Source organism: Drosophila obscura, unplaced genomic scaffold (genome assembly GCF_018151105.1).
Source record: "Drosophila obscura isolate BZ-5 IFL unplaced genomic scaffold, ASM1815110v1 contig_150, whole genome shotgun sequence".
NCBI classification, from domain to species: domain Eukaryota; kingdom Metazoa; phylum Arthropoda; class Insecta; order Diptera; family Drosophilidae; genus Drosophila; species Drosophila obscura.
Genome location: NW_024542736.1, coordinates 7,146,658 through 7,162,911, shown reverse-complemented (window position 1 = coordinate 7,162,911; position 16,254 = coordinate 7,146,658). Strand labels below are relative to the sequence as shown.

Genomic DNA, 16,254 nt, shown 5'->3' with positions numbered 1-16,254 from the left:
TTAGTAGGTGATATAGAAATGCTCATAAATAGTGTTTGAAAATCTACAAATCCACAATAGACATCGTTAAAATAATATTGAAATCTCTCAGGGGATATTACACATTCTACTAGCTGTGATCAACATACCATCATTCACTTTAATCACTTTAATTTGGCATCCACTTGATATGCGCCCAACAAATTGAAAGCAATTTCATTACAAAAGTTTTCGCTCCGACAAGTCTGCAGCTGGGCGCACTGTAATGTACGCTTACATGGAAGATTACCGAACGCTGTAGGCTCTGGTTACAGAGCGCTGTTGATGTAATGCCAGGCATTTACAGTGCGCTGTTGAGCTGGCTGACAGAAGAGAAAGAGCGCTCGCTGCATGTACAGAGAGAGAGGGGAGGCAGAGCAAGTAGATTGTAACTCGTAAATTCGCCGTTAGTTATGCATTTTTAATGCGCTCACGCAGGCTGGCTGGGTAAAGTTTAACCATTACAATTCCGCCCCTGCCATGCCGTTGCACTTATTGACACTTGCACCCAACTGTGTCGCACAATTTATGGCCGCAATTTCAATTGGGTCGCTGATGCTGATGGGCATCACGCACCTAACCAACAACAAAAATGCGATGAGCATATGGGGTGACACAACCCAAAAATAAGTGAGTGTGATACAGTGGCATCAAAAACTATTCGACTCCTGACCATTTATAAGCCAAAGATAAAAGTTTGAGAGGAAGAAGTGGCAGGGGACAGGGGGCAACCGGCAAAAAACAATTACAATTTTGCTCAGGCCAATTAAAAGTTTCGACAGAACAACAAAGTGGTGGCCGAAAATGTTTCGACACTTGCCACCTTCCGTTTACCGTTTTGGCCTTACATTTGCCTTGTTAGCGTCAAGTTTATGGGAAATGGCAACTGCAAGTATTTGCCATGGCAATTTAATGAGAAAATGTAGGACAGTGTTCCCCAGCCAGACGCCCGCTACCCGGAATCCTTCACCCCATCACCCCATTCACATTTACTGGCTTATCTGCGGAGTAGTCGTCGTCGTTGTCGTAGTTGTCGTCAGCCCACAAGACTGAAGCACTACTCAAAGCCGTCTGAGTGCCAGCATTGACTGCAAGTGCATCTTTTTACCCACAAACCCTCAGAAGCAGAGGCAACTAGACACTACACACACACCACCGCAGTTCATGTCCTACTCGTACTCGTGCTCGTAACAGTGTTCATTGTGGCCCTTTTCAATAAATCAGAGACCCAAATCCGCAGATGTCAGCAAATGTGCAAGCAACTTTGTTAGCAACTCGCCAACAACAGCGACAACAAATTGGCGTGGAAATTAAATACATATGACACCTCAGTGGCAAATGCGTGCAAACGAGCGGACAGTGTACGTGTACACAAGCAACAGCAGAATGTTAACAGCAGCAACAGCCGCGCTAACCTAACAACAGCTGTAACAGCAGAAATAAAAGCAGTGATGACACTTACAGAACTGTAAGTTTCAAATTCTACAATTTATAAAAATTAAATTAGATATAAAGTTCTTATCGAAAAATCTACCAAAAGGTATACCAATAGAGGGTCTTGATGCCCTGCGGATGACTTACTGGAAGCGAGCCAATCCCATAGCCGATTTAGAAACAGATACCATTAATTCATTCTATGCAAGTAGTATGCCTGTTTTACAGTAATGGAATGCAGGGACCTAAATATTTTAAAATGTGCTGCATATTTTAGTGCGTCCATCGTCAGACGAAGGAAAATAAAATATTCGGCCTTGCTTACGCATTCTCTCCTACCCTCTCCCTCCTTTTATTTCTCTGCCACTCTTTTGTTCATTCTTTTTGTGTGTGTGTGTAAGTGCGTTCAGGGTGTCCAGCGTAGGCTTTAAAGCGCCGCCAGGTCGCCTGGCCACTCACTCTGTCTCCCGCCAAGTGCCACCAAAGTCAAGTGCAAGAAAAAAGTCCACCCTGCCGGCTGGACCAGCAATAAAGGTGAGAAGGGAAGTTGAGCCAGCCGCCACAGACCCCCACCCACCCATTCATCCTGCCACTGACCCCGCCCCAAACTGCAATAAACTTTTGTATTGTGGCCTTTGGACATCTTTATAACTTGGGTTGGCTAGCCGGGCAGGCTGCCGCACGCCTCACCCATCTCACGCCTCCCCGAGCCGGGACCACAACCTGAGGCACTTTAAATGCCTTTGGCTTTTATGAGCATCGCTTTACGTGCACCACAAGAACAACAAAATGAACTGCAAGCGTATTTAGGAGAAAAAAACCCTAAAAAAATATTTAAAATTTTGAACATCAGTCGATTGGACTCTTAAAATGTTTAAGGGCCAATTCATTCTGGTGCACCCAACACTCAATTGGTTTTTACAGCGCAAACTAGCCAACGAATATATACATATGTATATGGTACAGTAATATATATGTATGTATGTAAATATGCATGCATCGGAGTGTTAACAGTTTTTTGCGCTAGTTTCAATTAAAAATTTTATTGAGTGCATTTTGGTGTGTTGTAAGGCCAAAATTGATTTGGCATTTGGCAATTTTTAGCAATTTTTAGCAATTTTTAGCAATGCATTTTCTATTCAACAAAAAGCACACAACAAACACAAAACAGAAGAATTACGCTAAAATAGCTTACACGCCAAATCCGCTATGGACTAGCGAATGCTCTAATCTAAAATCGTAAAATCTTAGTTTGACTTAAATAAATCTCCAAATATTCAGCTAACTGACATATAAAAACTCTGACCCAATGCAGACATAATCATATTCTGCTGGGATGCTGCCTGCACTTCCTCCTCGAGCTATTCAATGGGCCAAACAGAGCCAATCTAATAAATAGCATTTCAGGCAAAAAAAAAAAAACATTTGGTTACCACTGAAAAAAATTTGCATTTATTTTTATGAGTGCACAGTGGTTTGCAGTCGTACATTTAGCTTTCAAACTAATAAATCAAATCAAACGTCAAATCATTTTTTTTTAATATTATTTAAGGCTACACTCAAGCAAAATTGTAGCAAAAAATATATATTTATTATTGGAATCCACTTCAACAAATATTTTCGTATATGTTCGTACATTTAATGGTAGTGTTTGACACTCTGTAGTTGGCCCCACTGTTTCAGGTCTGGGCAATGCAGCTGCCAAACGCTTCAATGCCATGTCAACTCTTTAAAATGGCAGCCAGTAGCTCCAGAATCTGCTCTTGTAGCCCCACAAAAATTGTTGTTGTGTCATATAATTTTCACTTTTATTGGCAGACAAAAGTTGGGTAGATTTGCAGTTCTATTTGGACCGTCTGCGAATTTTTAATCATTTTCCGCCCCGGCTGGTGACTGCGGTCGCTATGTGTCTGCGAGTGTTCAGTGCTAAATGGTGGATGGGATGAGCGGGGTTGGGAGAGGAGAGGAGACTGCAATTTGAGCAGCCAGACAGGCAGACTGATGAGAGCGTGAACTAATTAGTGCATTAGCATTTAGTGGCATGAATTTGGCGCAGTGGAAAACTTTCACTCCACTCCGCTCTCTGTCGATGTAGGTTAGGCAAAGTTTTTTGTGGGCAGCCAGGTTGTGGTAATGGTAATGAGAGGATCCAGATGGAAAGGATACCATTCCATGCCATTCCGATGCTGAGATGTGAAATGACTCTGACAGCTGCTGCTGCTGCTGGTGCTGCTGCTGTAATGCTTGACACAAATATAACAACTGGGAGCCTGTGGTGAGGTTTATGGTTTCGAGCAAACGGGGGCCTGCATCCGCATCTGGTGCTCATTAAGTCTGCATATCTGATGGATGCTCACTTATGGATGTGTCAGCTTTAACGCAGCTCAATGCATCTCAAGGCATCCAACCCCCCCAAATCATATCGATTTGCTATGCACAGATTGATGATTGATTAAAATTGCCTTAAGTAACCATGATGAGTACAACCTAAAACCACGCTCGCCAATCAGACGGAAATGCAATTAGCAATCCAATGCTGCAATTGAAATTTAAATTTAAAAACAACCACGGCCTGCAGTAAGCAGAGATACGATACGGACAGCTCGATAGGGCGGACAGGGCGGGATGGTAGCCGCACGAACGGAGTTGATTTTCATGTAAAACAAATATCACTTAATGTGGCCACTGCGGAAGGCTAATGGCAAAGCAAAAAGGCACGTATCCATGGCCATGGCCCAAACAAGCATCCAGTATACAGCATCCTGCATCCACTGGTCAGTAGCCAGCCACTGTCCTTGTCTAGGACAAGTCACACATGGCCCACCCCGCCCACCGTCCTTTCACTAGACTCGAACTTGGACCCGGCACGTGTGCGTGTGCAGCTCGTAAAAAAGTGTGCATCAGGTTGCAACGTAAACGGGAATGGGAACGAGGGGTTGGGCATGGGGCAACGGCTGCCATGTGGCATTAATACCAACTGTCGACAAACAACAACAGCCACAACACCAGCAGCAATAATATTATGAGAAAGGCAGCCCAGGAGGGGCACCAGACCACCTGGTGGTCTTAGCCAGTGGTGGCTGGGCTTCCTTCAGGACAGTGGTCAGCAAACGGTGCACGCAAGTGGTGAGAATTTCGTAGTTAGCTTCAAGTAATTGCTTGACAGGTTCTGGGCATAAATAAATCTGATTAAAGTGTAGCAGCTACCCATGTAGGGGCTCTTTTTGCTCGCAAACAATTTCCAGTGCTTGCATTTTAGATTATTTATTTAGCTCGATCACAAGGAACCAAATATAACGATAATTACACATTGTTTTAGAGCTCAAAATCTATTTTCAACTCTATTTTCTCTGAAAAAGTATTGAAGAATTTTCTCAGTAAAATTCCACCATTAGACCAATACTCAAAGCACTGTGCACGGGCTTGACCAGTGCCCATGGCACTTAATTTTAATAAACAAAATACTCGGCGCGTGGACCAGCCCCAAGAATGGAGGAGTGTGGGTTGTAGGCAGAGTCGAGTCGAGTCACCGTCACCTCTTTCCGGGTTGGGGGCTGAGTGCAAGTAAAGGAAGGAATTCCAGTCACTGATATGAGTATTTTTTACTGCTCTGACGGAGTTGTAATGAGCCGCACGAGAAATGCAAAAACTTTTTTGGGACTTTAGTAGGTAAGGAAGCTCTGGGATCCGGCTACGGTTCAGGGCTGCTTCAGAGAGCTTCAGAGCTCTGCTCTGGCCTCCCATGAGATCGATGTCTAACCATAACTCAGCCAGAGCCACAGCCAGCCAGCCAGCCAGTTTGGATGGCGCTGTGGATGTGCATAGGGCTAGGGATGGGATGGGTTGGGGTGGTTGGTTGTACCTGGGAGGCGCTAGACGAGGATGAGGACGACGTAAACAAACTCCTTCAGTTTCGACTTTGACTTTGCCTTCGCTTTCGACTCCCTCCGAACAGGTCGCACGTGCTCTTGTCATTTTACTTATAAAACTTTTGCGTTCTGCTGTCGTTGTCGTTGTTGTTGTTGTCGTTGTCGTTGTTCGGGTTGTTGTTCGTTGCTGTAGTGTTGGGTTCTGGGTTTTTGGGTGCTGTGTGCTGTGGCTGTGTGTTGTTTTGGCTGCTTTTCAATTTTATTGTGGATAAAACAACTGGAACTGGAACTGTAAAAGGCGTCAGAGTGCTACGTGATTTACACCTAGCCAGGATGTGCATTTTGTGGGTGCATCATTTTATGATGGCTCCCTGATACCCAAAACGTTCTTCTCCCCATTCCAACAGCACACCATCCCGTACGAGCTCGGCTGCTGCACTTACCACATGTCACGCCCTTTCACAGATCCCTGCCATTGGCACTGCCACTGCATCTGACTCTCTGCCCCTGACTCTGACTCTGCCTCTGCCCCTGCTTGTTTTCCATTTAAAGTTTATAAGGTGCTGTGCTGTGCTGTGCTGTTGGCTGCTTTTAGCTGCCAGTGCTAGATGTTTGCTTATATATTTACGTTAATGCTGCTCATCCACAGCCACATCCGTCTCTTGCTCCTGCTCCTGCTGCTGCTGCTCCATCTCCATAGCTAGCCACCTATTTTACAGCTTCAGTTGATTTGACTTTTACGTACGTGTTGATGCAAGCAAAAGCCGCAGCAACAGCCACAGCTGACAGGCCACGGCTTTGGTCACGGGGCATTGCATTTGAAAAATATGGCGTCAGCCTGGGTGTCCTTCGTCCTTCAGCACGGCCCAGTGGCCGCTGTCCAGTCTCCACTGGCCACTATCCACTGCCCCATGGCCACGTCAAAGTCAAAGCCACGCGCCACCATTGTCATTACACGCGCGGACGCTTACACGATTGAAGTTTTGGGATTGGGATCGACTCGGGCCTCCTGACAGGAACAAGACCAAGGCCCAGGCCCAGGCTCGCAGCCCGGAGCCAGCCGTCAGCTAACATGCCACCAGGCCACCAGGCAACCAAGCGACCCGCTCCGCTCTCTATGCTGAGGATGCATTGCATTTTAATGAAGATATACGGCACGAGGCGCGAGAGTTGGCCGTGTGAGAGTGTCAGGGCGCTTTGCTTGCTGTGGCTTAGTTGGAAAATTTACACGCCGCTTTTCACCCGTCTCCCCCTATGCCACACCCACTCGCACCGCACCGCACCCCACCAGAAACCTCGGTATCCACAGCGGGCCTGTCAGTCAGTTGGGCTTCGCAGCTCTGCGTTTTCTACCATATATATATATATTTTTTTTTTTTTCTTTCTCCTTCGTCTGCGGGCAGAGCGCGTGCCATTCATTTTGCGCCTGGCCAGCGGCATTGGCAGCGTTGTCGACATCCACGAGTTAGCAATGTCCCCCTCGCCTCCCTCCCACCCTGTTGTTTGCATTTGTTTTTGTTTGGCTGCCTGCGTGCGTGTGCAATTTAGCTGCCATTTTGGTTAGTTTTGTAAAATATTTGAAAAATGCAAATCTGATTTGGTTGTGGCGAATTTTTATTAACACGGAATGCATTCCTGTTTCCGTTCTTCATTTTGTGGCAGTTGTGTGGCTAAGGGAAATATTTTAAAAAAGTTAAACAACTTTTGAATTTGTTGGGCGACTTTAGAACATGTCAAAATGATCTCTCGTTGGTCTGAAATTAATTATTGTACTTGGGACTATTCTTTTACGAGCTTAACTATATCGCGGATGCTTGTAACGGGCAGTAGAACGAGAGTTTAGTCAATTTAACTTCTAGCTTACAGGCTGAGGCCGCGCTAACAGATCTGTAGACGTGATCCGCTACAGACTGTTAGAAGAAAGCGGCAACAGACTGTTACTTGTAGTGTTATCAGCGCTGTTACCTCGTTAGCGCTGCGGCTACAAGCAGAGCAACTTTTATTTACAAGTAAAAGAGTTCGTTGGCGTGACGTCACAGGCCAATAAGCAACCATAAAACGACGTCAAGTACTCACATTTTATGTGTTCTGTAAATACGTCACTAAAATAATTAACTTAAAGGCTTTTTTCTCTCTCTTTCACAGCAGTGGCAATGCTGTTAAGTCTGTTTTTCGCGTTTTGTTTTGCCTGCAGCATAGCTTAAGTACTGACTAAAATAAGAAAAGGCAAAAGGCCTAGCAGCATTCGTGACGGATTAACATTGCTGCAGCATTGTGCTTTTGTTGCTTTGCTACAACAAAACTTTGACTGTTGAATTTGTCAGAGCAAAACCATAGCTCTTCCCCATTGGAGCTACCCACCCTTCTTCAAAAGTGCGCAAATATATCAAAATTAAATAAATTCTTAAGCTGATCTGATCGATTTAAAGTTTACCCACTGGCGCCTCTTAATTGCGGAAAGCTCTTAAAGAAAATGACGGCGTGGCACGCTGAAAACTCTGCTGGTCACATGAATAATGTATAAACACGCGCACACAATTTGCTTTTTGGGAAAAGCAGATAAAGAACAAAAAAAAAAAGAGAAAAAGTAGGGAAAACCTTAACTCATTTCTTTGTCTGTTTGATGCCTTCAGTTTCTCTTTGCTGTTTGCTTTGACGTTCCCGGCGCCAACTTCTTGCGGTTTTTGGCCACTCTTTGCCTGTGCCTGTGCCTGTGCCTCGGCCACGGCCTTTGCCTTTGTCTTTTCGACAACTTTTCGCATTAATTCTGTTAATAATTTTTAATGTCTGCACGCGCCGAGGAATGCGTAAAGTTCGCCAACTATTTGCACACATGGTAATTAAAAATTTAATTGCCCTGTCAATATGTGCCGCGAAGTTGCGCTCCTTTTTTGTTCGCTACTGTACTTCCCAAGTCCAAGTTAAAGAGAGTTATAAAGGAAGACGCTGGCACGCATTTGCATTACAAATTACTCACTTAACAAGGGCGCAGCCGAGCCGCGTCTCTGCACTCCATAAGGTGCTGTCCAATGCAGCAGGCACTTCCCATACCCCCATACCCATACCCATTCCGGTGCCCTGTGGCATGTGGCAACTATTTGGACCTGTCAATGCAGACGCCGCCTGACGTGTTAATACGCCAGCTGACACACTCAGCCAAGTACACTCACGCACAGACATGCAAATGGAAGTCCCAGGATCGGACATGCAGGCGAAGGCATTCTTGGGTGTATTTATGCCAAGAGCTCTGCCTTTGCGGTTCATTAGCCACGTGCCGGCATTTCTCAAATGCCAACAAAATAAAACAGCTATTCCATATAAATGCAAATACAGAACCGAACCATTAATGCATATTTTACAATGCATAAGCATTTCATACGGCCAGGCGTCAGCCAACTGAGCGTTTCCACTGCCCCACTTTGCTGGAGATGGGAAAGCTGTGAGCAGATAAAATAGTGGAAAACTTCTAGGACAAGAGTCTGAGAGTCGATCTCGATTCTGTAATTCAAGTTTCAACAAAAGGCGAGTGTTGATCGCCTTCAACCATAAATTGAGTGCGAAATTGCGATATTGCGTGATTCTACTTGCCACTCGACTGAGGTTCTTGGTACCCTACTCCCGGAACTCGCTTTATATTTTGCTCAACTATAACGATTAACTTTAATAACGTTAACTTCTTGAGGTTACATTTACTTCCGGTTTAATTAGCCGCTTTCAACTTCGCTTTAAAAAAGATTGCCAGCTAACAACCTCATTTCCATTTATTTCCACATTTAAAGCTCTACATTACTTACACGGCAAGAACTTATATGAAGTGGTATACATTATTTTAACTTAAAGAGCCTAAAACTAAGCAATGAACTGTAAACACGATTTATTAATGGGCATGCTGCGAAGAGTTTGATGTGAATACTCGTACTTAATCGTATAATTTTCAATCATTTTTTGCTTAGTAGCTCAAGGGAACTGCTCACGAGTGCATTTATATTTTTTTTATTAATTAATACAAATTGAAACATAAATAAATTAATTGATTCACATTTAAAAAAAAAACAAGCATAAAATGTATAAAATAAAAATCTAAAGGAAATTTATGAATTTGTCGTGCTTAGTATGCTGTCCCACAAATGTCCAGCAAGTCAGTGGAAACGTTTAGTTGAAGCTGCAGCCAGCACCATGCCAATGGAAGCAGTTATTCCATGGCCAGCATCAAGGGCCACTTAAAACGGGCTTTAAAGCTATGGCCATGGGATTGGCAGGATTTTAAAGGATTTGCCCTGACATTGCAATGATTTTCAATGGCAACAGTTGTGGCAACATGTAATGGTCGCTGCCTGCTGCCACACACACTTCCACACTTCCAGCCAGCTGCAGCATCGCCCGTTGGCCGGCAACAACTGCAATTTGGCAACAGGAACAGCAGCAGCAGCAGAAGTCTGTCTGTCTGGCTATATTGCTAGGGGGAGGGGAGGGCAAAAGGAGCAAGGCCGTCAGCATGTTAAATGAACTGCTTGAGCACTTGCCTGAGGGAGCTTGTAAATAGTTTGGCACTTGAAAATAAATTACACACGCCATATCTGTAAATCGCTTTACAATCCATACGAAATAAGGCACTCGAATTGAATATGTCGTTCGGTCGAGTAGAGATTGTGTTTGGTTAGGCCCCCCCCCCCCGACCAGTGGCTGGCAAACTTTTTCCAGCGTCCCCCCGCCAAATAGTTTATTTATGCTGAACAGGACTGCTGCCAGGGAGCGGCCGGCGGGACTGTGACAGCTGTAAGTGTGGCGCGGTATGGCATGGCATGGGAATCTTTACAAATTGGCAATGGCCAAAGTTTGGCAGGCATCTATCGATAAAAGTTGGGAAGCACCAGGCTCCGATTCGTGCTCCCCCGGCGCTTAATTTGAAAGTCAAGTAACGGGTTTCGTCTTTGCATTCGGCGTCGGCTGCCACCATTTGATTGCAACACTTGTGACCTCGACTCGACTCGACTCGCCTCGCCAATATTTGGCAACTTTCAATTGGATTTCCTCCCCGCTTCTAGGTATATTAATTGGATGACTTTCGACCCTTAAACATTGACCAAATTAGACCTTGGGATAGTTGAGGGAGTTTTTTATTAAAGAAGTTGGGATTCATTTTAGTATTGGACAACATATGGGGGGTTAGTATTGCATATATATTTAAAACTGTTGCCCTGCTTGCTTTTCTTATTTTATTTTATTTCTTAGACATTGTGATTGTGGATATAAAAAATGTGTAACATTTAAATAGTTCAGAAAATATTTCGAAGCAAAATTTAGAATATGTAGCACTCTTGTTTTTCCGTGGAAAATCCTAACAGTTGCCTATTTACTGGTTTGGTTTATTGGTTCCAATAATTTCCAAGGGTTCCCTAATGAGCACTGATCATGATTTTATTTTATTAAACAATAATGGAAAGTAATGTGATGATTTGTGCGCGATTAAATGTTTTCTTAATATGGCCAATGATCTGATTAAATCGAAATTTACTAAATGCACCACAAATCTGTGCCAAGACTATGGCAGCCTATCGAACTCCAAATATTAACTGTAGCCATAGGGGGAAAGCTATTTTATTTTATAAAACATACAATATAAAATACATACTTATAATACATACATACATAAATATGAGTATTGTAGAGATTGAATTTTCTAAATTTTAAAATAAAATATATTCTGCCAGAAATGGTTTTGGGGACCATTAACGCTACACTGCTGCATTTTGTGCACACAGCTAATAATGAAATTACAAAAACAATGAAAGTTATAGTTTTATAGCGTTGGAGTGTGGGGCGGGGGGGAACATATTTCCTGATGAAATCGCAAAGTTTGAAAGCCGAGCACGTATCGACAGTCAGGAAGCGGCCACGATACGGATCCGGCCATGGACATGTGCCAAAATGAACAACCCACACACACACACAGGCACAGGCACATGGACAAACCGGGCACGTAATTGGCTATTAACAGCGACCGCTTCACAAAGGACAAACACACACTTTTGTTGTTGTGTGTGTGGGGGTGTGGGGGTGTGATGGTGTGTTATGCGTAGATATGGTTATTGTTAGCTAAAATGCAGAAATTGAATTAAAAAGTGCGAAAAATTGAGTGTGAACTTGCTGAAAAAGTGTTAAAATAATGAGCAGCTATGAGCAGCTACCCCCGCAACCCCTCACCGCACACACCGCCGGACTAAGCATAAATGTAAAATTAATTGTATTTGCATTTTGAACATATGTTTTAATGGCTTTCCACGTGCCGACGAGCGACGCTGATTTAATTGTGGCAAAGCGACTGGACGGACTGGAAAGGAGGCAGGCGGCACGGACTCCGAGCACGATATAAAAATAATCCCAATAAAATGCATTTTTCATGTCAAATGCCTGAGCTGGCGGAATAACCTGAATGCACGCACAGGACTTTACGGAATTGCATGCAAACAAACCACTGCAGTGCACTGGCTGGCAGCTGGTGCTGGCCTCCGGCCACTGGCTGCCCCTGGCCCCCGGCCCACGCACATGACTGCAGTCCGAAAATGTGACGACTGTGGACTGTGTGGAGAGTGCAGTGAGGCAGCAGCCGCAGCACAAAGACGTGGTGGCAGCACTCTGGCATTATGTAATAAGCAAAACAAAATAACATTTTCATTGCAACTAATCAAATAGTCGAGAGGAGAACAAAGCCAAAGCCATTTGGCAACCAAACCTCAAGCCACAAACAGAGAGTGCAGAAGTCCATCAACAGCGGAAGGGGGGGAGAGAGTACAAATCAGCTAACAACTGAATCATTTGACTAAACAAGTATACCGCTGACGAATGGCGCGCACAGCTGGCACAGCCCTGGCATCTTTGACTTTGAGAGTGCAGCCGGACTAAGGACATTTTCCTTGGCCGCAAATTCAATTTATTGCAGTCTTAAAGAGCCAGGCTACAGCGACGGGAATAATGGCATAAAGCAATAAAGCAGTAAAAAGGATTATCTTCTCTGCTCTCGCTCTCTGGGGCAGCAACAGTTCTTCTCCCCGGTCCCCAGCCAAGTTACTGCCACAAGCACAGAGCAAAAGTCAGCCAAAGTTGCACTGTGCCCGCTGATAGCGAGCGAAAAAAAAAAATAACTTTTGTAACTATCAACAACTAAAAAGGAGAAGAAAAGCTGTGGGGAACACAAAAATGCAATACTTAAATGCTGGCAAAGTTCGCTGCTGCAGCCTTATGCCTGACATTACTTATACAAATTGCTGCACGCCCCCTCAAGTGGTTCAATTAATTGGAGCTCAGGCAACGGCATAATGACAGCCCAATGCAGACTTTCAATACACGACGATGCAGGGCTCTCAATAATAATATCCAGCCCTGCCACAGTACACTTTTCCGGCTCTATATTTACTTTGCATGCATTATGCAGAACGCCTACATCGATGCCACAACAAAAGCAACGAGGCAGCGAGTGTGTCTCAGCGGGGAATTAGCGATGAGTGCGTGATCACGCCAAGACACTCGAAAGTGGTCGATTAATGCCACTCAGATAAGTGACTTTAAAGGAGGAACCAGTGCTCATTTTCGTGCATCAAACTGGGCCCAAATTGCGTAGAAATCTGATGAATTTTGGAATTAAATCAGCTCCAAATTATTATAAGTTTAACTCTCTAATATATTCACTTCCAAAATAAGGGAATTCCTCAATTGAGATCAATCGATTATGCCTATAAATTCACTCCTAAGGAAACAGCCAAAACCAAATGCAGTGACCGTGAAATTCGCTATTTTCTCATAGACGCGTTATATCATTTCCCATGCCAAAGGGCCTCATCACTGTTCATCCAAATAGCTGTGCATGTACGTACCTTCTTGTGTGTTAGTTTTTGTGCGAGTCTGTGTTTGTGTCTGCCAGTCTGCCCGTCTGCCTGCCTGCCCCGAACTCTCAATCTCGAACGCGCACAAATGTAGGCAACAAAAAAAAAAACCGGCGGCGGCTTCGTTGTTTGCTGCCATTGTTGCCGTCTGCCTGCTTTCAACTTGACGCCAACGCACTTAGGCACTATCCCACAAACACACACAAACACACAGAGGCACACACATACGCATACACGCATACAAATGCATCATATCTTGACTCATTAACAGCCCCACAGAGTCCCGCGCGACTCGTCTCCCAACGCAGCGTTGTAAAAAGCGTTCCAGAACAGAGATTACTTTGCCTGATACGCCGAGTACTCTGCTGGGCCTCAGTGTTCGCTGCTCGCTGCTGGCTGCTGGCTGCTCGCAGTGCTCAATGCTCAGTTCAGTAGGTGACACCAATGCGCGAAGGTGTTGCCGCTGCCGTTGCCGTTGCTATTGCTGCCACACACACATCGTCTGGTCTGGCCTATATAGGCGCTCCCGGTTGCCCCTGCCCATGCATACTCGATGCAGTGCAGCAGACTGCGTGCACTTGACGCTATTGCTCCACATTTCTTCCGGCCATGAGAGTGTGCTGCAGCCATACCCATAGCCATACCCATTTCTTTTTTTTTACCAGGTACATGAGCAGTGAAAGGGTATATTGTATCGGCAGCACACAAAACCCTTTGAATTCAGCAGGCAGGACACAGTCTGTGTACCGGGTATCCTTTAGTCGCGCCATATTTGACTATAGTTTTTTCTGTCCCCTACCCCCCAACGACACTTTGGTGGTGTGCCATTAGTGTCGCGGTGCGTTGCCATAAAAAAAAAAGTACGAGCCAAGTAAGTTAAAACAATTCGCACGCTGCGTGCCGCGAGCGGTGCGTTTTCCTTTTGATATGCTGGATGCTGGATATGCTGGGGGTGGTGTCCCTCCCTGTTAAGTTTTGCCATCCACCGAACTTTTGCGGACAAATCCGCGAGCTGAAAATGTTCTTTTCTTACACGTAATTATGCAAAAGTTAAAAGCAACCATCATCGACTTCTTCTCCAGTGCCAGTCTCAGTCCCACTCCCACTCTCTTTTCCCATGTTCGCTGACGTCTCGCCAGGCAGTCAGCCGAGCGGAAAATCAGTCAGCACTTGAGCTGTCGTTGTCGCGTTAAATTATGCAAAAAGGCAACGCAACGCAACATGCGACATGCGACGAGAAGCAGCACAAAATGAAGGAAGAGTTCATTAAAAAAACGCTGCGCTCGCATTGGTCACTCCAGCGAGTGTTTACTGTTGTGTGTGTGTGTGTGTGTATCCCAACGCTACAGGCGCCATAATTGCGGCTAAGAACTGGGCTCGGAGCCTCCTCTTGCATACGGAAAGCGGCTCAAAATGTTTGTTTGCCACTTGATGCCAATTGGTTGGAAATTGCGTAAACACGTCAAGTGGGTGTGGTCTGGTCTGGTCTGCCCTGGCCTGGCCTGTGGGCCCTCTGGCCAGCTATGTAAGCATTTAATTGCAAGTGACTTCAAGTGCTGGTCGATCTGATGGGCAGGAAATAATGAGCCGTTTGTGTGTGTTTACATCAGCACAATCAGAGGGGATTAGCAGGATTGCTGGTTAATTTGCTGGAATTTATATTTCATGCGGCTATGCGAATTGCGTGTCGAGTTGAGGGATTTGTAATTGAAATTGTAATGGCAACCATTAAAGCTAACCTACAGCTGGCAGAGCTCTCTCCTCAGCAAGTGAAACTTCAACTTAAGTGGCAAATTTTTAAATCTGTTTATGGTGCATTGAATGCTGCAGTTTTAAGGCGAAACTATCTATCATATGGCTGTCTGGCTGGCTGGCTGCCTGGCTGTCAGCGGGAAGGCCTCTAATGGGGGGTGAATCGGTGGTGGTGCTGATGGTGGTGGCTATTGTCGCCTCGTTATTTGTGTTTGGGGGCAATTGGCTGGCACTTTAAGCGACAAGCCGGCACTTAATTACATGTGTAGTCCTCCGTTCGTGGCATGTCCTTTGCTGTCAATTATGGTGTGTCCGACATGTGTACTGCATCTGCAACAGGCTCCATGCAGGAGTGCATGGAGTAGGGGGCCAGTGGCCAGTGGGCTAGTGGGTTCCGGGCATGAGTATCAATCACAGCGAACATGTTAAAATAATTTCATTTCACAACAGAAATTAAATGCATTCGCGTGCCGGGCCCATTTACATGACACGACTATTAAATTAAAAAACATGAATGGACATGGACATGGACGTGGATGTGGACGTGTACGTGGGACATAATGGACATGGGATATTGACGGACTGGGATACGGATACTGTTCATCGTTTAGTCAGTTCGAACAGCAGCGTTAGCCATTAAAATGGTTTATTGACATGGCAGCAATCGCTCAATGTTTGCTTTTAATTTCAGCAATTGCCTGCCCCATCCCCCTGCTCATCCCCCCTGCCCACTGTCATAATTTGTCAATTGCAAGCTAATTGTTTTCCTTTTATTCTCATCCACAGCGTCACGTTTGCCGCAATCAACATGATGGCCACGTCACAGGATTACTTCAATCCATACGCCCTGTTCCGCGGCCCACCCACCACTCTGCGGCCGCGCGAATCTCCGCTAGGCGTTGGACATGCCCATGCCCACAGCCACAGCCATATCCATGGACATGCTCATGCTCACGGCCATAGCCATGCACACGGCCATGGCCATGGCCATGCCCACAGCGGACATGGCTATGCGGCACTCGATTTGCAGACGCCGCACAAGCGCAACATCGAGACAGATGTGCGGGCACCGCCGCCGCCATTGCCGCCGCCACCGCTGCCGCCCACATCGCCGAGGTAAGCCTCCCCACCCCCTCCAGCCAAGGGGATTAAGCGGAGAGAGGGGCGCGAGACGAGCAATGAGACATGAAGTGAAAAAACCCCCAACCCCAAATGCATATCATCCGCAACACATCAAATGAAGACCCCCCCCCTATCCACCCCACCCCACCAGCACTTCTCTGCTATGTCTTCAATCAACC

At 45.5% G+C, this 16,254-nt stretch overlaps 1 protein-coding gene across 1 annotated transcript; it reads left to right on the top strand.

The window, feature by feature from the left end:
- The first annotated feature begins 13,789 nt into the window (after positions 1 to 13,789).
- On the top strand, positions 13,790 to 16,254 carry LOC121403828 (sex determination protein fruitless-like). The gene is made up of 2 exons (XM_041591675.1): positions 13,790 to 13,866; positions 15,740 to 16,254. Exons 1-2 carry the CDS (start codon positions 13,811 to 13,813, stop codon positions 16,071 to 16,073), a joined length of 390 nt encoding a protein of 129 aa, XP_041447609.1. The 5' UTR covers positions 13,790 to 13,810; the 3' UTR covers positions 16,074 to 16,254.